Source organism: Schistocerca gregaria, chromosome 6 (genome assembly GCF_023897955.1).
Source record: "Schistocerca gregaria isolate iqSchGreg1 chromosome 6, iqSchGreg1.2, whole genome shotgun sequence".
Lineage (NCBI taxonomy): Eukaryota > Metazoa > Arthropoda > Insecta > Orthoptera > Acrididae > Schistocerca > Schistocerca gregaria.
Window position 1 is genome coordinate 555251461 of NC_064925.1, and position 24887 is coordinate 555276347.

Below are 24887 nucleotides of genomic sequence, written 5' to 3' on the forward strand. Positions count from 1 at the left end.
ATGCGTAGATGGTTTCGTTGCATGTGACTTAATCGAAATGTCGGTTTGGGGTGTTTGTTTTCATAACATTCGTCCAAGAGATGTGAATACATTCCCTCTGCATTCTTGTTGTTGCACACGTTGTTCAGTGAGAAAAATTTACGTGTGCAACAATAAGAATGCAGTGGGAATGTGTTCACATCTCTTGGACGAATGTTATGAAAACAAACACCCCAAACCGACATTTCACGTAGGTCACATGCAACGAAAATCTCTAACGCAACCATCTGTGCGTGGCGTTCTTATAATTATGTATTATTTATATTTTAGGACAATTAATCTGTAAAAAACAAACTGCATGTCATAAGGAAAGAATGTAAACCGTCTTAAGATGAATCACAACGATTCGAAACCGGTAATGGTACCCTTTGAATAAAGGAACTGAAAATAAATTTGTGTGTGGTTGCTGTCGCCATCAAAATCACTAACCAATTTAAATCGGGACTTATCTGATCATCCCACGGTTTTCCAGTTGTCTTAGAGTTCAACCTACGTGATTAAAATGCATGGACAGGTGCTGCAGCAGATGCCGTGTTGTTTACAAAGGCACTCGCATCTGGCGTTTCCTGCCCTAGCCCCAAACAACAAATTTCGCCGCACCGTTCTATCGCATGATTTCGTCTTACGCCCCACAGTGATTTCTGCGATTATTACACTCGGAGCTGCTTATCTATAAACACTGACACTTCTCACGTCTACGCAAACCCCGCTGCTCTCGGTCGGTAAGCGAAGTTTGCTGGTTACTGCGTTGTCCGTGGTGAGAGGTAACGCCTGATATTTGATTTCTGCTATTCTCTGAACACTCTTGACGCCGTGGATTGCGGAGTACTGAATTCCCTAACGATTTCAGAAACTAATTGTCCCGACTAGCATTCTGCGTTCAGAGACTGTTGATTCCCCTTTTTGCGGCCATAACCACGTACAAACCCTGTAAAATTGAAAATTATCTCGGCGAATCCAATGTTCAAAAAAACTTCGGACTTGCAGCTGGTCGTAGTAAACGTCATTGCACGATATTTCGGCTGGACAACTGCCACCCATCTTCAGGTGAGTCGAACGAGGACTGTCGAAGACGGTTTTTTTTCCTTTATTGAATTTCAATTCCCCCGAAGGGGGGCGGACTGGCAGCAGCTTAGTACGCTGCTCTACAGCCTACAGACATTTTTGTAAGAAAAGGAAGAAGAAAGAAAGAACGAAAAACAGGCGATAAAATTATGGCTTAAAGTGTAAAACGGCGTAAAAATGCGGAAAGTTAAAACATAAAGCAAAAGGGGTTGTCAATGTCGATAAAATACATAGGAATCGGACAACTAACATAGTAGACACACAATTAAAAAAAGATGGCGACAGTCTGGCTTCTGTATGCAAGAGATAAAAATCACACCCAGCGACAGTGTGATGGCTGTTCACAACACGTCCCTAAAGACACACCATGGAACACTCACTGGAAAACACACACTGCAAAACACTGCACGAAAATGGTGGCACAAATATAACACTCCCGAGCCAAAGGCAGATGGGGGGGGGGGGGGGGGACCTGGAGGAGGGCAAAAACAAGGAGGGAGAAGAGGAGAAAACAAAAGGAGAGGAACCAAGGAGGGAGAGGACTCATAAGGGGGGAGAGGGGATGGGCAGACGCGAGAGGGAATAAGAAGAGGCAGAGGAGGGAAATGCAAAAGGACTCGGGGAGAGAAGGGGGCAGAGAGAGGGGAGGTGGGGAAAAAAGAGGATGGAAAGGGGGGGAGGGAGCCCAGGAAAAGGACAAAGGAGGGGGAGTGAAGATCAGAGTTGATAGGAGGGATAAATGGAGGAAGAGAGGGCATCATCCGGGAGGGGGAGTTGATGAAAGCCACCTTGGGAAAGGAGATGTAGGGTGTAGAGATGGAGGGTAGGGGGGATACAACAGTGAAGACATGGTAGGGGGCGGGGATGGGAGAGGAGAGATCCATGGGGTAAGGGAGTTCAAGGGGGCAGGAGGTTTAAAGGATGCAGATATGTTCCAGGAATAGGAGCAGATAGGGGAAAGGGATGAGATCATAGAGGATCCGCATGGGGGACGGGAGGCATATACGGAAGGCGAGGCGGAGTGCATGACACTCAAGGATCTGGAGGGACGTATAGAATTTGGGGGGGGGGGGCAGATATCCATGCAGGACTGGCATAGCAGAGGATGGGACGGATTAAGGATTTGTAGGTGTGGAGGATGGTAGAGGGGTGCAACCCCCATGTCTGGCCAGAGAGGAGTTTGAGGAGTCAGAGGCGGTGTTGGGCTTTGGATTGGTTGAAGCGGAGATGAGGGATCCAGGTGAGATGACAGTCAATGGTGAGGCAAAGGTAGGTAAGGGTGGGGGTGTGGCGGACAGGACGGGCGCAGACAGTAAGGGAGAAATCCAGGAGCCAGAAGGAGCCAGTGGTACAACCTACGATGATTGACTGGGTCTTGCAAGGATTGCTTTTCAGGAGCCACTGGTTACACCATGCAGCAAAAAGGTCAAGGTGATTCTGGAGAAGGCGTTGGGACTGTTGGAGTGTAGGAGCACGGGCGAGGAATGCGGTGTCATCAGCATATTGCAAGAGGTGTACTGGAGGGGGGGTTCGGGCATATCTGCCATGTACAGGAGGTAGAGGAGAGGGGAGGCACACCGGCAGAGGGGTAGAAGGTGTGGGAATTGGCATTATGGATGGTAACATAGGAGGGGCGGTGGGAGAGGAAGGAGGCTATCAGACAGATATAATTAATAGGAAGGGCGTAGGTTTGGAGTTTAAACAGGAGACCGGGATGCCAGACACGGTCGTAGGCCTTGTCAAGGTCAAGGGAGACCAACATGGCGGAGTGACGGGAGTTAAGCTGGACGGACAATAGATGAGTGAGTTGGAGGAGTTGGTCATCAGCAGAGAAGGAAGGTTGAAAGCCACATTGGGTGGTGGGGAGGAGGTGGTTTTGGCTGAGGTGGTGATGGATGCGCCGGTAAAGGATGGATACCAAGAGATTGCTGAACACCGATGTGAGACAGATAGGACGATAGGAAGAGGCATCAGGTGGAGGCTTGTTGGGTTTGGAGAACATCAGGATACGGGAGGTTTTCCACAGCTCGGGATAGAAGCCAGTGGCAAGGATGACATTGTTAAGGGCGGCAAGGATTGAAAGGAAGGAGGGAGGGCAGTGTTTGAGGTGGCGGTAGGTAATGCAGTCGTGGCTGGGAGCAGTGTCGCGTTTAGTGTCGAAGACGTTCTCCGCTCCAACTTATATATTGCGCTGATAGTATCGCCGCGCATGCGCTGCAGTCGCGGAGACAGAAGGCCCACACCGCCCAGCGGCAGTGCCCTCGCTGGTGGAACTGCAGTACTCACCTGCCGTCGGTACTGTCACTGGCCGCAGCTTTCGAAATCTTCCGGCGTCTTCGTCTCGAGCAAATTTCGGAGATGACGGGATTCCAAGCGTTATTCAATTGGTAACCACTGTCACGCTTCTTTAGATTTCCCGCAATGCGTATTTCAACGGATTCTTAGATAATGGAGTCCCAAAAAGTGGTTGCTGTGCCCAAAGTCGAGGTTCTGTCGTACTCCATTAAATGCATGTTACGAACATATTTTTCCGCCACTGCAGACTTACTGGGTTGCAGTAGGCGAGTGCAACGTTGATGTTCCATACAACGCTCTTCCACTGTAGGCGTTGTCTGTCCTATATAGGCCATACCACACTGACAGGGTATTTTGTAAATTCCGGCCTTCCGCAGTAACAAGTCATACTTCACCGATCCCAGCAAATCCGAAATCTTAGGAGGCGGACGAAAAACCATTCTCACATGAAAATTATTAAGAATCCTTGCTATCTTGGAGGAGATATTCCGACAAAGGGATGAAAAGCTAGGGACCTGGCTGTCGCGTTCTCCTCTTTATCCTCTTCCCGGTTCCTGGCTCCTTTGGCTAGGAGGTGTCATGTTTGTGCCGAAATTTTCGTGAAGTGTTTTACAGTGAGTGTTCCATGTTGTGTGTCTTTTGGGAAGTGTTGCAAACGGCCATTATACTGTCGCCATGTTTTTTTAATTGTGTGTCTGCTATGTTACTTGTTTGATTCCTGTGTATTTTATTAACATTGCTAACCCGTTTGCTTTGTGTTTTAACTTTCCACAAATTTTTGCCGTTTTACAATTTAAGTCACCGTTTTATCGTCTGTTTTCTTCTTTCTTTTCTTCTTACGTTTTAAAGATGTCTGTAGGCTGTAGAGCAGCGTACTAAGCTGCTGCCAGCCCGCCCCCTTTGGGGGGAATTGAAATTCAATAAAGGAAAAAAAAGTCTTGGTCAGTCCTCGTTCGGCTCACCTGAAGATAGCTGGCAGTTGTCCAGCCAAGATATCGTGCAATGAAGTTGACGACGACCGTTTGCAAGTCCAAAATATTTTTGAACACGTAGGAATCCTCATCACACCAATCACCTGAGTACAAATATCGACTGTCCCAATGCGCTACCGTCTTGTACCTTCTGTACACGATACTACCGCCATCTGTATACGCCCGTATCGCTGTCCCATGACTTTTGTCACCTCAGTGTTCACTGCTACTCTTACGAGCATTGCAGTTGTATCTGCCTGTACCGCTGGCAGCACCTTTCGACGTTCCAGTGGAGCGCAGCGTGGCTGTGTGTTGGTCTGTCCACAGTGGAGTCGTACAGCGGCAGCGACCTGCACCTGTGGCGGCTCGACCGCAGCCAGATGGCGGCGTATCTCTGCATCGCCTCCAACGACGTGCCGCCCAGCGTCAGCAGGAGAATCGTGCTCAGCGTGCACTGTGAGTACACACACCGTCTTACCTGCGCATGATTGTCGCATGTAATGCGTAAGTGACGTAAAATACGGCCAGCTCAGCTAGTTATTTCCAAGGAATCGAGCTGAATGACACCACCTTGAGCCATGGTAAAAATTGCTGTTTTGAAGAGCGCGCCGCAGCGCTTAGTGTGAAGAATCCTAAGGAAATGCAATCCGACAACAAAGGAAGTAGGTTACAGTACGCTTGTTCGCCCAATGCTTGAATATTGCTCAGCAGTGTGGGATCCGCACCAGGTAGGGTTAATAGAAGAGATAGAGAAGATCCAACGGAGAGCAGCGCGCTTCGTTACAGGATCATTTAGTAATTGCGAAAGCGTTACGGAGATGATAGATAAACTCCAGTGGAAGACTCTTCAGGAGAGACGCTCAGTAGCTCGGTACGGGCTTTTGTTAAAGTTTCGAGAACATACCTTCACCGAAGAGTCAAGCAGTATGTTGCTCCCTCCTACGTATATCTCGCGAAGAGACCATGAGGATAAAATCAGAGAGATTAGAGCCCACACAGAAGCATACCGACAATCCTTCTTTCCACGTACAATACGAGACTGGAATAGAAGGGAGAACCGATAGAGGTACTCAGGGTACCCTCCGCCACACACCGTCAGGTGGCTTGCTGTAGATGTAGATGTAGATGTAGGAGGAGTCGGCCGCCGTTTCTGGCGGTGGCGGCACTTTGGCAGTCGCAGCTTTGGTGTCTCCCTCTGGTAAGAAAGGCGAGAGGTTGCCTGTTCACGTGCATTTAAGGGGCGCTATGAGCTCTCCAGTCTCCGGACACTGTATATTGTCCGCCGCCTTGATCCCCCTCACCCCTTGGTGTCTCCCTTCCTCTCCACCCCCCACCAGTAGCCACGCCTTTACCGTTGTGTCCCACACCCTCTCCATCTCCACGCCCTCCATGTCCTTTCCCAACGCAATTTCCACCATCTACCCCTCCCGGATGATGAGCTTCGCCCTGACATCTACCCTTCCTACCAACTCTAACTCTTGTACCTCCTTTCAGTGTCTCAGTGCTTCATCCTGCCCTGTCTTCCCTCTTCATCTCCTGCCCCACGTGTCTCCTGCCTCTTCGTGTACCCACTGTTGCCCCTCCTCTCTTCATCCCTCCGGTCACCTTGCTGCCGCATGCTCTCCCCTCTTCCATCCTCTCTGCCCTTTCCCTTGGCAGGTCTGGCCTGGCAGTTTTATTCTTCGTCGTGTGTGCTCAAAGTGGGTTTTAAGTGTGTTGTTCCGGAGTGTTTTTATTACTGTTACCACCTTTAGCGTGTGCATATCCATTCAGTGTCTTCTCTGAGTTTTGCAGAATCACCAAGTGTGTTTTTTAAAAACACTGGCAGAAGTAAAGCTGTGAGGACGGGGCTTGAGTCGTGCTTGGGTAGCTTAGTTGGTAGTGCACTTGCTCGCGAAAGGCAAAGGTCCCGAGTTCGAGTCTCAGTCCGGCACACAGTTTTAATCTGGTTCGAAATTTCATATCAGCGCACACTCTGCTGGAGAGTGAAAATCTTATTCTGTGTTTTTTAACTTTCTGGTATCTTATTTTAACTGTCCTCCATGAACGTCTTCGTCTTAATCGATATTTTTACCTTCATTTTCTCCCATTCTTCTGTTTTAAGTTCCCCTTTATCGCCTTATGTATGTAGCATTTTATTCTTATTTTAAGTTGTCATGTCACTCGGCTGAAGATCGTCGGATTGTGACGCTGACAGCCCTCCCTTGCCCATATGGGGAAAGAGAATGAAATCACAATAAAGAAAAATAGAAATAAAAACTCGCCAGTCAGTCAGTCCGGGTCAGTCTCTTTTCCGCATTTGTTAGGCATTTAGTGTCTGTCTGTCGTTCGGACTGCTAGTATGTCTGTCGTTCGGATCTACCTTTAAAGCCGGGCAAAATGAGAGTCTTTCTGCTCTGCCAGTATGAGAACTCAGTGAGTGCTCACCTGGTCGGGGCTTAGTTCCTTCATCTGAGTCTGCGCGTTAGGCCGCCAGTCTGCTCGAGGTTACTCAGGCAATGGTCATTGACGGTTTGATCGATCGGTTGGTCGGTCGCGCACTGAGACCCAAGATGACTGGTCCATCTTGAGCGTCAGCGCATGGCAGTAGTGGCGCTCGCTGTATTGCAGGAGTTCGAGTAACGAAGATTTTTGTGAGATACGTGATTTGTGAAAGGTATAGGTTAATGTTAGTCAGGGCCATTCTTTTGTAGGGATTTTTGAAAGTCAGATTGAGTTGCGCTAAAAAAAAAAATTGTGTGTCAGTTTAAGCACAGTCATTTATAATTCTCCAAAGGAGACGTTACAAGGTCACCAGCCGTTTTGCTTTGGGGTCGTCCCAACATTCTATTCCATTGCCCACCCACGGGAAGGTGGTTGTTTATAAATTGGATGGTCTGTTTTACCCTTGTGGAGTAGGGTCAGGATACAACAACCTGCAGTTTGGGTTGTTAAGTAATGTCCCTATCAATCTACTGGACGTCAGTAGCTGCCTCTGTCATGTTTGTCGCATTTGGTATGTTAACGTGTTTGTTGCTTGGAGTGTAACGGCCTAATACTTCAAATATATTTTGATCTTTGGAAACTTTGATATTATTCTCTATTATCTTGAGAGGCGATATCTGTGTACTGTAGAGCATCTTAACTATTTTTTGGCCAACCTTGTAGAAGATATGTAAGATTACATTTCATGGGCTTTTATTTAAATGATCATTTTAGTATATAAAGTTGCCACCCTATCACAGTAAGATTTTTCTTAGAAGGTAAAATCAAGTCGCACCTTCGTTGGCAAGGTTAATATTTAAATTTTAGTGTTTTGTACCATTTCCATCCCTCACACGGGGTGCAAAGTTTGTGTGCTTGTGTGAATTGTTAAAACTTTAGTTTACAGTAATCTGGTGTGTTGCAGATTTGCACCAGTGTAGCCTTTCAGAGGCTGTTGTGAGCGGTCGTAACGACAGCCATGTCAAACGTGAGCGTGAATATTATCTGCCCGGAACCTCATACAGTCAAAACTTGTTTCTTTCTGCCTCCGAATAAATTGTAACTTTGATATTGAGTGGGTGCTTTCTGATTATAATTTTAAATCTTTTTCTTTTTAAAAAATGCTTTTAGGCACTATTAAAGTGAATAAAATTCCCATTTGTTAAAAGGAATTTCGTTATGCTTTCATCAATTACTCCCTGGCAACTACTTCCATGCTTACATAGTGTGATTAAATGTGTTAATGTTCTTGATGAACCGCTAGTAAATAATATCAATTCTTAAGAATATTCTTTGAAAATAAATCAAGGTTCATACCTTACATTTACATCTAGACAGTGGTGGTGCAAAGAACATGGAACAACCACAGACGTAAAACATTACCACATTTAACACGGTACAGGGATAAGGTTGGCGTCAAAACAGCTTCCAGTGATCTCAGAGTGGGTAAATCACAACAGTGACAAATTCATATAACGATGATGGAGGTGATAGCGCTCGCGCACGCTTTTCTCGAATACAGATCATAGATGCTCAATTTTATTCAGATACGATGCCTGTAGTGATCGGGGAGGGCGCAACAAGCCATCCTTGTCTTCGCAAAATTAGTCTTCGGAAATGCGAGCAGCGTGAAGAGGAGATCTGCCGTCTTGGAACACAACATCACCATTGGGGAAAACCATTGTACCATGGGATGGACACGATCAGTAAGCCGATTACGTAGCCCCTAGTACTGTTGCAACATTGCAGAGTAACTATGTGGCCAAGGGAATATCAAGATGTGGTCGTTGTTCTCCTATTTTCGCCTGCAACCTCTTCGAGTCCGTCAGTCACGATCACTCAACATACAGTATCATCCGTGATGTTTATCTGCTGTCCGGGTATTCGGTATAAACCTTCGTTATGGTTACGGCAATACTCACCATACGATCACCAACCATTTTCCCACGTTCAAGTTCACTTAGCTCCGACATTATGCACTCTGTTCTGAGCCTGACTTGTATATTGAATATATTGGGAATATTGTCATATGGCCAAATACAACAGCGGAACCTGCTGCCTAGGCTAGCATCTGCATATAAATTCAAGCACATATCTACATCATCACTGCGGGAAGAAATTGGTATACCTCGGAAAACGACGTCGATTTTGATCCGATAACGGCATATACCACAAGGGGGTTAGTAGATGTAATGAAAGAGGTTTCAGCGTCCTCCGAAAAAGAGAGTAGCGTCAAAGCTACCAGTGTGCCATCTGTGTCAACCGGTTAAAACAGGAAATGCTCACAGCCGGAAGGATGAGTGTGGTACAAAAGTGGGAAAGCAGCAACTATGCTACAGAAGCGGACGAGTGCTGTCGACAGTCACCTGAGTGAATTTGAATAGGGTCAAACTGTGGTTTTCCAAGTGGTGCGATGGTCCTTTCGGAGAATTGCCACACAAAGTGGACGTGCTGCGCCAATCGCGCAACGATACTGGTATCTATGGTCACGTAACCCCTGAAGAGAGAAGATTCTGGACGTCCACGCCACAATGGCTTGGTCGATATGCACCTCCATCGTCATTATACGAACTTGTGACTATCTTTATTTATCCATTCCCAGATGACTGGAACCTGTTTTGACGCCAACGTTTTTCCTACGCGGTGTTAGGTGTGATGATGTGTTACGTCAGTGGTGGTAGACATAGATCTGGGGAGCGCTGTCTCCTAGAGTTTATTCCTGCAAGACATACTTGCTTCATCCCAGCTATTGTGCTCTCGGGGGCGAAAAGGTACAACTTTCGTTTAGTTTCGGTGGTCCTGGTGCTGATGCTAACCATCAGCCAGTGCGTGTAGAATATCATTCGACCTGTTCTTTTGCCGCTCTGACATGAGGGAGGTGATGTGTTGTTCCAAGAGGACAATGCTCCCCCCAAAACGGTCCTTGAAACTCAACTGCTCTGCGACACGTGCTGCAACTTCATTGGCCAGTAAAATCTTCGAATTTGAATCAAACAGAGCTCGTGTGGGGTATTATGGGACGAGTAGTGTCTTGTGCGAACCGTTAACCAACAACTGTTACAGAACTACGTCAACTCTTGACTGCAGCTACTTAAAAGGTATCAGAAAACCAGTGTTGAACAAACTGAGTTTTCATAACTACACGTCGGAGGCCGCTACCAATAGTCGCTGAAAATAGTCTTGTGACCTCTAAAGAATCAATCGGAAATGGCTTCCTGCTCAAATTTCTAAGTTCAGACGTCCTTTTAAACTCGCATTAGGATTTTTTAACTTGCTGTTACGCAAGATCATCAGCCCACGTGTGTTCAAATCATTAAAGTTCCTGTTCACAGTCCTCGTCATACTCAGACAGCCAGGACTTTTCCGAAATCATTTACCAGAGTAAACCAGTCAATAAACTGATATTTACTCTTGCACTCGGTTTTCAGTGGTTGTCTTTATATAAAGTTTTTGCTCGCCATAAATACTCAGAAAAAAAAAAAAATTACTTAGTAGCGCCACGCTTTTAGTTCAAATTCTACACACGCGATTTTCTGCAGAACAAAATATCTCTCAACTCTTAAAAATTCAAAAATAGTTAATGGTAAATACCAGCTACCTTTATTACTGTACCGAAACGCGGAAGTCACAATATTACTCCATTTTACACACTATGCGTTCGGACACATTCAGCATGACCGGCTCCTTTGAAAGCTAGTCCACCACTTCCTTCTTCTCTGCCTGTAAAAGCACCTTTATCTCATGCGTTAGGTGGCAAACCGCCTCACGTCTTATAGGCTGTACAGAATTACTGCCAATCAGAACTGACTTTCAGGACGGGGTTTGCGCCAAAATCTAGCAAGAACCAACCACTGCTCTCAGCTCATTGATTTCATTAAAATAAGCAACTCAAAACTCTCTTGGTAAACAAATAAAATGGAATAAACTTTAAACTGTACTTTACGTCTGGAATTTAACTATATAGTCGCGAACGTTCTGGCTGTCTCTTACATATTCAAACATGCTTGGACATCCGTCATGCACTAGCACGGGAACTACTGGTGGATTCGTTCCCACGACACAAAGCTGTAATTCTACATAGGAACTTGCAAGTGTTCCAAACTGAAAATTTAATATTGGTGAATGTCCCACATACACACACACAAGTACTCTCTTTCACACTTACCGTAACACCAAACATAAATATCTACTGGAAATTATTAGAGTTATTACTACAGCAAAATCACGAAAGATTTTCTAAAATGAGAACTTTCCAAATTTGAATCTAAACACTGATGGTGTTATCATATCTTTTAAAATACTCACAGTTAGTGAACTTTTAACATATATTTTGGTTTAGTTTTTTATGTGTCGGATAATTACGTTTCTTACTGACCTTTCTTTTTTTTTGTAATTTCCAAATTGTGACGTTTATTGACTTCAGATTTTTACAGATTGTTCCTTTACACATGAGAAGGTTACGTATCTAATATGAAGTTCCTCAGGCTATTTCTGGATCAGTTATTAATGTTTATAGTTCCAGAGAATGTAACTACACTGTAAGCGCCTCTCCGCTACTTTCACAGGCTGCAGTCACGCCATATGGTCATGGCGCACGTCTGCAGGACACAGCTCACCCGTTGCAGATCGTGTAAGATTCTGACTGCTTACACTGGTGCCCACATACATTCATACAAGAAAGCTTTAGCGGACAAACTGGCGATCGCGCCCTAGCTGCGACGCCTCGGCGTGGCATAACGTATCCCAGAATAGCATTCGCCAACTGTATGATGCCAGAGTCACCGCCTGCACTGGCGTCCATGGGTGTTTCAGATTCGTTGGGTCCCTAGTATCTCAGAACCGGTTGTACTAATGGTCTGTAAATGCAATCATTTCATGTTCTCTGTGTGCACTGTTGCAACAATAAATGTTTTGTTAGTTGGAAACCCTGAAAAGTGTGCACTATTTTTATCCGGCAGTGTATATTTGTCAACACCTGCACATACGCCAAAATACTATACAGTTCGTCTCGGAGAGTACACTGAAACTTTGCTAGTGTAACATTTCTGGCTGTTGCATCCGTCCCTATTTTATAATTATTCAACGCATCCTATGTGCTGCAGCAACCACGTGACGTCACAAGAATGTATTGATAGGTGTTGTTGTTGCGGTCTTCAGTCTTGAGAGTGGTTTGATGCAGCTCTCCATGCTACTCTATCCTGTGCAAGCTTCTTCATCTCCCAATACGTACTGCAGCCTACTTCCTTCTGAATCTGCTTAGTGTATTCATCTCCTCTACGATTTTTACCCTCCACGCTGCCCTCCAATACTAAATTGGTGATCCCTTGATGCCTCAGAATATGTCCTACCAACCGATCCCTTCTTCTAGTCACGTTGTGCCACAGACTTCTCTTCTCCCCAATCCTATTCAATACCTCCTCATTACTTACATGATCTACCCATCTTATCTTCAGCATTCTTCTGTAGCGCCATTTCAAAGGCTTCTATTCTCTTCTTGTCCAAACTATTTTCCGTCCATGTTTCACTTCCATACATGGCTTCACTCCATACAAATACTTTCAGAAACGACTTCCTAACACAAATCTATACTCGATAGTAACAAATTTCTCTTCTTCAGAAACTCTTTCCTTGCCATTGCCAGTGTACATTTTATACCCTCTCTACTTCGACCATCATCACTTATTTTGTCCCCAAATAGCAAAACTCCTTTACTACTTTAAGTGTCTCATTTCCTAATCTAATTCCCTCAGCATCGCCCGACTTAATTCGACTACATTCCATTATCCTCGTTTTCCTTTTGTTGATGTTCATCTTATATCCTCCCTTCAAGACACTGTCCATTCCGTTCAACTGCTCTTCCAAGTCCTTTGCTGTCTCTGACAGCATTACAGTATCATCGGCGAATCTTAAAGTTTTTATTTCTTCTCCATGGTTTTTAATACCTACTCCGAATAGGGCGTATGCAATAAAGTAGCGCAACATATGTCTTTTGGATACGGCATCATAATTTGATTGGAGCAATTATTTACCTAGCGTGGCGCTAGTGGAGCTATTTTACGCTCTGGTTCGCTCTGGAGGTTCTGCGTGCCATCAGAAACATAATTTCATTTAGTTAAATAAATCGTTTTACTGGAAATTGTTATTATAGGAGGTATATCAGCAATGTAGTGTTTAACTGGTGCAAATTAAAATAATGTGTCGGTAACAGCTCTGAACAGCCCGAAGCACTTCGATCATTATAGTATTACTACAAACGATGTACCACGGGAGTAATCCGAGATCGCAGTGAGCAAGTCTTACTGGTAGCGAATGAAGTTGAGTATTGGTAGACGAGGCAGTTATATATTTCGTATTTGCTCGGCCTTTTGTAGCAACGTATTTGTTTCGGCGGGTCTGCGAGCATTGCAGGTCAATTATAGACAAGGAAGACTATCACCCATTTTTTTATAGAGTATGAAAGTAATGTTTGTTTCATGTGTGGATTATTTTGCTTGTAGATTTGTACATTCGCCATAGATGTGAGTACAAGGCTTTCTAATAACTGTGGGTTCTTTATTGTAACCATTGTTAACATCGTGAATAAAATAAGTGGCACCACGTTTTAAATTGAGGCTATTGCACTTAATAGCCTGTTTGAGCTAAATATCCGTGTCTCGTATAGTAATAATCCATTTCCTTATTAGTATCTGATTATGGTTCCGGAGAAATGTTGGAACACGCCAGACAATATTGACCCTACGACTTATCTTAGAATATATGTTAAAGAAAGGTAAACCTACATTTGTGGCATTTATAGACTTAGAGAAACTTTTTACCACACCCTCAGTGAATCTCTGAACGTAACATGCAACAAAAGGCTATACACAACTTATTTGGAAATCAGACGTCAGTTCTAAGACTCAAGGGAACAATGAGAAACAGTGGCTGAGAAAGGTGTAAGGCAGGGTTTTAGTCTATCCCCGATGTTATTCACTCTGTACACTGAGCTAGCAGAAAAGGAAGTGAAAGAAAAGTTAGCCAAAGGAATAAAAGTCCAACAAGACGAAATAGAAAGGCCGAGGTTTTGTCAGTGACGTTGTAATTCTGTCAGACGCAGAAAAGTACTCGGAACAGCAGTTGGATGGAACCGGCAGTCTCTTAAAAGAACATAGGCTGAACATCAATAAAACAAAGTAAGAGTAACACTAAGTAGCCGAGTTACGTGAGGCGATGCTGACAGAATTAGATTAGCAAACGAAACACTAAAAGTTGTAAATGAGTTGTGTTATTTGTACAGTAAAATTACTGATTTAGACTGAAGTTGAGAATAACTAAAGGTAGCCTGACAGTGGCAAGAAAAACGTTTTTGAAGATCAGAAGTTTGTTAACATCCATCATAGATGTAAATATTAGGAAGATTTTTCTGAGGGGATTAGACTGGGGTGTAGCCTCGTACGGAAGTGAATCGTAGTTGCTAAAGAGTTCAGACAAGAAAGCCATAGAAACTTTTGAAATGCGGTGCAACAGAAGAATGTTGAACATTTGACAGGTAGATCATGCTGCTAATGAGGAGTTACTGAAACTAATTGAGGAGAAAAGAAATTTGTTACCTACTTGACTAATGGAAGGGATCGGTAGATGGGACATATTCTGAGACATCAAAGTATCACCAGTGTAATACTAGAGGGACATTTGGACTGTAAAAATTGTAGAGAGAGACCAAGAGATGGATACAGGAAGCAGACTCAGAAGGATATAGGTTGCAGTAGTTACTGGGAGATGAAGAGGATTGCATTGGATAAAGTAAGATGGAGAGTTGTATCATACCAGTCATCGTACTAAAGGTCGCAACAACAACATGCGATGAAGATCCGACTCCTTACTTTTTATTGTGGTCAGACAAGTCTTTACAATAAACGCAACTTCTCGCTGTTTTCCGACGCGTTAAACTCCGGTTTCGAGCCCAACATTGATTGCCAATTCAATAGAGATAAGGCCAGTACGAGGAACACAGGGATAACATTTGTAGAGGAATGCTATTAGCTAATTTAAAGTAAAACAGTCGAACTGGATATTTGCTTTCCCCTTCCATACGCAACTGAAATGAGGGATATGCAATTGCTAGTATGCCCATGCACGAAACCTTATTTTCCTTAATTTGCTCTAACTGACCTTACGAGAAGTTCGTGCGTTAGGCAGCAGAATAGTACGAAAGTATATCGCAAAAGGAAGTTCTCTAAAGTCCTCAACAGCGTCTCGCACAAAGATCGTGTCACCCTCCTACATCCTCAAAACGGCCAATACCAGTCTTTGCAGCACGCACCTGAATTTCTTCGCTGATTTCGTTTGATATGTTCTGGCTGACTGATGAGTATCCCAAACATATGAGCAGTGTTCAAGAATCGATCGTGCAACAATCCTGCCCACAGTCTTCAGTAAAACGTTGTCGGTAAAGCCTGATACTGTCAGGAACAGAGAAAGCAGTCTTCAAATAATTCATTAAAATTGAAAAAGAAAACCTACGAAAATCTTTTAATGCCTCAACTGCAATTAAGAAAATTATTACCTAGTATCGGTTGCAACTAACAACATCCTTGAGATCAAATTTTTACGAGACGCTAGTTGACTTTTAAACAATTGCAAATTAATGATGGATGTGATCTTAAACTTATACAGCTTGCTTATTCAACCTGCATCTCGTAAGCATACTACCTTCAGATCGTTGTTACATACGACTGAAACTAGTTTCTCATCTTAATTAGATATTTTTTCCAAATGCGGTCTAGAATTACAAAAATTTAAATTTTAATAAAAAAATCGTTGTCGGTCACCAGCCTCTCCCTGTACTTCGTTTCAGTTCAGGTTATTAAGACTGATTACATAATCTACATAATGCTATGCTACCCTCACCCATCCATAATAACAGAAATGCATCCACGTATTACGCAAGTCATAATTCATCACAGGAAGCAGAAACTGGGTCAGTGTTTGCCCTACGCCGTTCGATTCGTGCAGAGGGATGGAACATTTGGACGTGAGCGTCCCAAAGGGTTACACTGCTGGGCATTTATTTCTCATGTTTTTTGTTGCTAATGTACGATCTTATTTGAATCACGTGGCACAGTTAGTAGTGTCGGCAGATCATCTAAGCAAGTTGTAAAGCTGAGCAAAGAATTATCAACAAAGAAAGTAGAAAATGATATTTTTGTGAAAGTTAGTTACTGGTATTTCACCAGTGGGTTTGTTTTAAATTTGAAAAGAATTTAGTTGTATTGTGAAAAATTTCCACCACCTAATCCTCTAATATACTGAGACAGTACATCCCCCTTTAACAATAGACATTGCGCTATGCACGTAGCCTGCTTAAATGCTAGTAGCTCGATCGACGAATGTTCTTGACAGCCCAGAGGACGTGTTTTGGCAGTACAGAAGATCTTGCTGAGCCGGACGAGCTGTGTGGCTCTGTCGACAGGTGACAGCACCTTTGACGCACGATGATTGGCAGAGCTCGAAGAACGATAAAACCCTGACTGCAGGTCAGCTAGCCAGAGATACAGGCGGCCTCGTGAGAAAAAGCCGACCGTTTGAATGAGTTGGGGAGAGCAGCCGCCTTGGTCGAACTGAGTGAACAAAGAAGGTATGCAATATGGAAAACACTAAACAAAGAGTAATCCAAAACGGGAACAGAGGAGCCAGCCACATGCTATTGAAAATAAAGATTAGACGAGTGCTTGAGTGAAGATACACCCTCGTTACGAGATATAGTGACAAAATTATTAAATGTTAAATTTTTGGATATAAAATTAATACCTGACTAACGCCTTCAACGATTCATACAAACATAGAGTCAATGGAAAAGCCTCAGTGAGTACTATCGAACTGTTCTAACAGATTTTCTGTGAGTATTATGTATTTCAAATTGAAGGCCGTAATGTACAGTGGATAGGTAAAATAATGTGAACAGTGGTAGTAATGGGATGGTTGCATTTGACGGCCAACAACGCAGGTAAGGCAAGTGTCGCGTTGGACTGTGCATGTTCAGTATGGACTAGGCATCAGTGCCGGTTGTTTACGAGTTGTGCACACTTCGTATTTGCATTCAGAGATCGAGGTCGACGTGCAGTGAAGGACCTAACAGAGTTCCAAAGAGGGCAGATTGGGGGGGGGGGGCGACTGGTTGGAGTATCAGTAACCAAGACAAGAGCAACTGTTTCAACAGTCATGACAGCCCACACAAAACATGGAAAGACATCATCGTGTAAACGTAATAGTAGGCGCAATTTATAACTAAATGACAGATATCCAGAATGAAATTCTCACTCTCTAGCGGAGTGTGCGTTGATATGAAACTTCCTGACAGGGGTACAGGCAGAATTGAAGCTGTCTGGACGGGTCGTGAGTCGTGCTTGGTTAGCTCAGTTGGTAGAGCACTTGCCCGCGAAAGGCAAAGGTCCCGAGTACGAGTCTCTGTACGGCACACAGTTTTAATGTACCAGGAAGTTTGAAATGATAGAGATCGTAGTACGCTAACATAAACTGTGTCAAAACAATACAAAACTACGGTGGCTAAAGTGACTGCAGAAACTCAAAAGCCATCTTCGAGGCCCTTATCTATCGACACTGTCCGCCGAGAACTCCATAAAGCTAATATTCATGGAGGAGCTGCTATACCGTAACCATTAGTGACGACGACGAACGCAAAGAAGCGTAAGACATGGTGTCTGGACCATAAATCCAGGACGGTTGATCAGCGGAAAAACATCGTTTGGTCCGACGAGTCAACGATCTCGTTATTTCCAACATCGGGCCGGGTTTACGTCTGTAGAACGCCAAAAGAAGGCTACAATCCAGATTACTTGATTCCAATGGTTAAGCATGGAGGTGGGAGTGTGATGGTGTGGGCAGCCATATCATAGTATTCGGCTGGTACCCTCATAACTATCAAAGGCCGTGTTACAGCCAACGATTATCTGAACATCTTAGGTGATCAGGTGCACCCCATGATTCAAATGTTGCTCTACAACAATGATGCCACATTTCAGGACCCCAGTGTACTCATTCACAAAGCCAGGACAGTAAAATAGTGGTATCTGGGGCTTACAACAGAACTATAGAATGTTCCCCGGACAGCACTGTCCACGGACTTCAACATAATCGAACCCTCGTGGGCGATATTGGTGCAGATTTCCGCTTCCCTCGTCACTACAGGTGCTAGAAGAGGTTCTAATCGACGAGTGGCAACAAAATTCCATTGGAGAGTATAAAAGCATTACATGGCACTCTTTCATGAAGAATCTCAGCTGTCTTGTGGGAAAATGGGGGTCCAACTCCTGGTAAACCATTACCAGGTGAGTGCAGGTGTTCACATTATTTTGCCAATCCACTGTATATTCTCCACTTGAAAAAGTGAACTTTCCAGTAAATAAAACAGGAAATAGTAAATGTAGCCGTAGCATTAGTAAATTTAGATATTTAGGGATATATTACTGTAATTGGTTTAATAGTCTAACATTTATTAGTGTTATAATGACACAAATAGCGTTAATATCAACAAAATCACTAATTGTGAGTGTGACGCCTCCTAATACTGCCTGCCGCCAATTCCACGCTCAGAAAAAGTGTAATGTTGTTTTTCTATGCCCAGCCAGTATTCTTCACCTCGTAAAGATACGTGAAAGGGAGGTGACACAACACTATCAGTTATTGCAGTCAACATTTGTTGACAGTGTCCGTTCTTTGCACTAATTTTAGTATATATTCGAGGTTACAGATATCTTTTAACCTCTCTTTCGCTAATAAGTTTAGATTAAAATTATTACTAACGGTTAGCTACGTTGTTTAGCGGCTGCCATCAAAGATGCTCATTAACAGTTACTAGGCGGCCGATGGGGCCTTCCAAATGAATTGATGTCTTTGATTAGCGTAGCACACGTACACCCAATTAATCCCTCCAAGAGATAGTAGGTTCATTTAAAAGAGCTCGATGTTTCGTCTGTCGAAAATTGCTCCCTTTAACATTAATGTGGAATAAGCTATTATTGTTAATGCCCAGAGATATTCCAATGCAAGGTTAACTTCTCGTGATGCTCTGTTTGAAATCGTAGGACACTATACTGTCCCCTTAATTCAGTTTTAGTAACTCAGTTTCTTTGATACAATTCACTACCATGAACGGTCACACATTGGTTTCATAATAAATGTCCAAACACGGTCTACAATCGAAAGCCGACTAGGAGCACAATGTTTCAATGGTAGCTTCGGAATTAACTGGAATTCTTTAATTGGACTTCCGCCTTTTCTCAGTTCTGTGCGTTTTCGTACTTTTGACAATAAGTTAAAGAAACAGAAGATTACTTTTGATTAGCCCAGCTTCAAACGAAGTTAACTATTTCACTTAGTGGCTCATGAACTTAAGAGAACTTAAGAGACGCGAATACTCAGGACTCAAACGGTAAAAGCTCGGACACTAAAACCTCGTACACAATGGCTTCCAGATGGTAAAGACTCCGAAGCGCTAAAGACTCCCAGATACTAAAACCCTTCACAACACGTGCGTTGGATTTATATAGGAGCTCTGAAAGAAAAGGGACGTTCGTTAAAAACCCTTTGAACAAAGCCTCTTGCTATTCTGCATATAATAGTCTATTCCATTGGGTCTTATTATACTTTTATTTAATTTTATGTAATTTAAAACGGTACTTAATGATTTTATATTAAATGTGAGAGTTCTTCATGGCCAGTTTCGTAAGAGACCACATATGTAACGAGCGGTTACATGAGAAACCAATTAAAGCTACGTGAAAACTACCAACATTATTGAAAAGATAATGAAATTTTTAATGAAATTCATTTGTAATATGTATATCTATCACTAAATGATTAGTTCATGTATGCTTTTGGAAGTAGTAAATACGTGATCTTGATCACGTAAGTGCGGGGGTATAGGTGACAACGCCCATTTTCACTCTGGGTTTGGATTTCAGAAGTCAGTTGGTGCAGAGTTCGAGAACAGACAAGACGGATCAGTAGCTGTTCGTCGCCCTGTGTGCGCAGCAAAAATATTTTCTAAGTGTTTGGTCGTGAACTCATACAAAATTTACGTATCATGATTGCAAAGGCTTTGAAATATTTTTTCAGTATGAGGACTCTGAATAAATTTGGGTTAAGGGACTTAGTCTACACTTCTATTAGATATTCTGCAGTTAACTTTCATTGTGATCTGCAATTTAAATAGCGATCAAAAAACTTCAACTTACAAATATGCTGAAGCACGTTAAACAATTTTCGTGGATTTTGGGCAGTTAAGCGAACATATGATACTGATCAGTTTACTTAAGTTCTTGCACTGAGAAACACAACGTCAGTAAAAATGTATTGACAAAAATGTTTAAAGATATTTATTTATTTTTTCCTGCAACAAACTCTGTTTGTGGAAAGATGAAGTGAGTGTAAGGACTGAACATTATTTCACTGCAAATTCCTGCCGGCATTTTTATTCAATTTCTGACTGTTTTCATTTTAGATTAGTGCGATGCCTGCACTGACTGGACCCTGGACAGTAACGTCGCCAGTTTCCCGAAATGCAACAACATTCAATGAAGCCAACCGTCTCTCTGTGTTCACAATGGTCTATTCTTCGTCTCGTTTTTCAACACACACCTTTCAACCATCCGTACCTATGACTATCTCTTGGTCGTTTCCCTCTCATCTCCATTTAGTGTATCTTCTTGGAAATCCCCTTGTTTTCCATTCTTTTTATGTGCCCTTGTCATATTAGTCTTGACGTTTCACTCCCGCTCTGCAAGGGTTTCTCTTTCATTGTTTACCCTACCCTTTTATTCCTTATCTTATGTTGCTTCGTCATTACCCATGTTTTAGATACATATGTCAGTATTGGGATGTAGTAATTTCTACATAGTACTTCTTCGCTTTTTTGTGGGCCGTTTTTTCTGAACGACGCTCCTAACACTTCGCAGGAATGCTCATGCCCGCGTGGCACGTTCACTGATCTATTTCTTATTTTTTCAATTTTCCTATATCACAATTCCCAAGAATTTGACACATTCAACCTTCTTCAGTTGTACACCTCCTATCCTTACCCCGATAGTTGGTCTGCGTTTCTTTTTAGTTGTAACCAGGATCTCATTTGTGTTGACATTAAGATTCACTACTGACAGTTTCCACCCAAGCATCCAGCTGCTCTTGATTCTCGTTCTCCCTGCTTCCCCATATCATCGGGACATCCGCATACACCGTTACTTGCATCTTGTCTTCTGCAGTCTTTTCTGTCACCTTAGTCGTTACCTCATCCAAGATGACAATAAACACGAGGGGAAACAATGCACTACCCTGTTTTATATCATTTGTTTACCGGAACTCATCCGTCTTTTGATTTCCCATCTTTACACAACTTAGACTCCCACAGTTCATCTCCATCACACCGTTTGTTGCCTCTTTTTCCAAATCCATCTTTCCTAGAGCGTCCCAGACCTTTCTTGTACAGACCCTATCAAATACCTTTTCCTTATCGAGAGGGGCCATCACCGTATCTATCTCTGAAAAGCTCTTCGAATAAGTCGCGTATTTGACAACCTATTCCGCATGTTTTATCCGTTATTAACACTCTACAATGTTGCGATTGGTTGGAAAGTATCCTAAAATTTTGGAGAAGATGCTTTGCCTTTAAAGATATTGCAATAAAAACCTCACGAGAGTTCTTTTCTCAGATAATCTGACGTTATCCGGACACGTCTATGTAATGCAGAGTTGACCACTATATATCAGCAAAGGCGGATTCACCCGTATAAAGTTCGAACGTGAACTAGTTGTTCGATTCCACATGAGTAACGTATCTATCAGGAACATTTGAACTCTTCTAAGGCTAAACACGTCGCTTTAGGCTATGTGATTGCGAAGTGGAACGCAAGGGAACGTCAATACATAAACCAAGACCAGACAGACCCCATGTAATGACGAACAGGAGCCGTTGAGCTATTTTGTGGATGGTCGTAAGAAAACTCTTAAGTTCAACTTAAAGAAACACTAGTGAGTTCCAACATGCCACCTGCAGTCCTGCTAACAACATTACGTTGCGTAAGGTGTTGGAGTAGAACAGTTAAGCATCTCGTCATCAGCTGCGCTTACCGGTGTGCAATGCTAAGCGACGATTGAGTGGATGGCTGGAAACGATTGATTTTTATACTCTGTAATAGACGGGGAAAAGTTTTCATTTAACGATCTCCTGGGGAATATTACCTAACGTCATGCATAATGGCAATAATGAAGTATGGTGGAGGTGGTGTGTTTTATGGGGTTAGGCTGAGGTCCACTTGTTGCGCTTACGAAGACACTAAATATGGAAGGATAGTTACGCTTTTTGCAACATTCTGCACTGCTTGCAGCAGAGGAACGGTTGGAATATAGTAATTTTATTACCGTGATACATGACAGGATGTACAAAACCCATATTAATGTCCACTTTAAAGTGTCCAAATACTTTTGATGAAATTACGTTTTAATGAAATTTTAGTGATAATATAAAACATTGTGCTGGATCAGATACTGATGTGAGTTCCTACAGGACTGAGTTCCTAAATTAAGGACTAAAATATCACACGAAAGTCTTGTATACGGTTTCATTGTGAACATGTTGTCTACATTATTTATTAAGAAGAATTTCATTAGTGTGTAACAGCTCATAAACTGTTTGTGTAGGAAACAGACATTCCGTTGGTACTTTCTTATTTTCATTTGGTACATTCATCATCTCCGCTTTGCAGCTAGTTTCCATAAAAATATAATTATCACTTGGCTATAGCCGGTGTTGGTTCCCGATTCCAATGCGACGTTATGGCTGGCAGCAGGATTGATTCCTTGGATGCGTCTACGACCCAGAACCTAGTAGCAGAGAGCGAGAAATCATCATCATCATCATTATCATCATTATCATTATTATCTTAACACAAGCAGTAGGCTGCACAGCCTGTTAAGGAAACGATCTTGTCAGCGGAAATTCGACACATCGCTGTCCAGTGGGCTTTTGGTTCATGGCGATTCTACGTTGACGATCTCGCTGTACTCTTTCTAAATGGTGCACCAGTTGACGTAGTGTTACTTAATCTTGGTTTCGGTAGCGCAAATGGGTATTTCGTGTCTTATTTGTTTGGGACACATTTTTCCCCACACTGTTGATCTCTCTGTATTCTTTCTAAACGGTTACACCATTATGGAATTTGGGTTTTCATATCGCAATTCGCAAACTCTTGTCTTATTTCTTTGTATCACATTTGCTCTTCCACTGTGCAGATTTGGACTGTCCTGAGAAATTTCACCTCCGATGACGTAATTTTACTTCTGCCTTTCTTCAAGAATACCCACGTCTCACTTTCATATAAGACTACCAGTTATGCAGTTGTCTTATAAAGTTTTAGTTTAGTTTTCTGTCTAGTTTTATGTTTCAGTGTTCTATAAATTGTTATGCATATGATTAAATCTGCAAAGTTTTTTGTTTGTACGACGAAATCATTTACTGGAAATATCTCACATCCAAGAAGATTAATGGTGGACATCTGCTCCAATATTTTTCCTTTTATCCATTTTGGATCTTTCGTCACACGGCAGAAATTTCATAACTTTTTATTTATGGCGAGCTATTTTCAGCGCAAATTCCTTCGCTATATTTCTTAAGATGTAGAGCTCCTTTCGTAGATTGTCTTCCGTCTGTTGCACAAAAATATTACCGGCTGCACATAAAATACTACTTAATCCACAATACCGTGAGGACATTATAAAACGCCTGAAAATTCGTTACAATCATAGTTTTATAGATACATAAATAGCAAAAAGTGTTGTGGAGAGCCTTGTCTAATTCTTTCATTTATATTTAATTGTGCTGTTAGTTGCCTCACTATGTCAGTAAATACAGTAATGTTTCGATATAAACTCGTTCCCACTCTTATTCGATTATCTGGTAAACTTTTTCTTATCAGCGTTCCCAGAGCGCTTTTCTATTCAGTCTATTAAATGCCTTTTGATAATCGATGAAAGCGATGCTAGTTTCCAAAGTGACATCCGTTCTTTCCTCAAACATTGTTCTTACTACGAAAAGGGCTTCTAATGTAGGGGCCGCCCGTGAAACCCGTCTGTTCTTCGCTGACCATAGTGTCTACTACGCCTTGAAACCTATTGTTGATTATTCTTGAGTATACGTTGTAGGCACTGATAAGCAAACAGATGCGCCTATGATTTTCATATTCATTTCGGTCACTTTTCTTTTAAATAGGATACATTTCCGGATTTAACGAATTATCTGGTGTTCTTCCTTGGCTCCAGCACATATTATACAGATGCATAAGTGTACCATGTAGTAACATTCTTTTCTTCTTCTCCTTATTCTTGTCTTTTAGGACGTTTAAAGGTCCATTGCCGTTCTCACATGTTGCCTCTATGTTGGGGCAATAACCCGGCTACGGAAAAACTCCAAGATAACGAATATCTCATATAAGCAAGAAGAGAAACAAATAAAGTCAATATAGCTGTGGAATGTCCACTACTCACTCACGCACGCAATAGCGCACGCACACACACACACGCACACACACACACACACACACACACACACACACACACACACAGTAGCACACGCACACACACTAGCTGAAGCGCTATCAGTGAAAACTGTAAATGTCAAACGTTATCAGTGCAATTTACGTCACAGAACGCTTTTTCACTGTTGTTGTGGTCTCGGCACTTTGTTGCTTCACACCTAGACTTGTAAGTTACAAGTCTTAATGAAAAATTTCATTTAAAATGGTTCAAATGGCTCTGAGCACTATGGGACGTAATTTCTGAGGTTATCAGTACCCTAGACTTGTACTACGTAAACCTAACTAACCTAAGAACATTGCACACACGCATGTCAGAGGCAGGATTCGAACCTGCGACCGTAGCGGTCGTGCGGTTCCAGACTGTAGCGCAGAGAACTGCTCCGCCGGCTTTCCTCCATTTAATCTGGGAGGGTTTGAAGAGAGAAAACACAAGTTTTTGGCAGAATGTTCACAGTGACAGAGATTTTCC

At 42.7% G+C, this 24887-nt stretch overlaps 1 protein-coding gene across 1 annotated transcript in view; it reads left to right on the plus strand.

Annotated features, from left to right (window-relative positions):
- The window catches only part of LOC126278188 (lachesin-like), a 656873-nt gene that overhangs the window by 410484 nt on the left and 221502 nt on the right, over positions 1–24887 (plus strand). The window contains exon 5 of the mRNA XM_049978103.1: positions 4698–4826. Within this exon, the coding sequence (XP_049834060.1) occupies positions 4698–4826 (129 nt within the window). The remainder of the gene's footprint in view (positions 1–4697; positions 4827–24887) is intronic.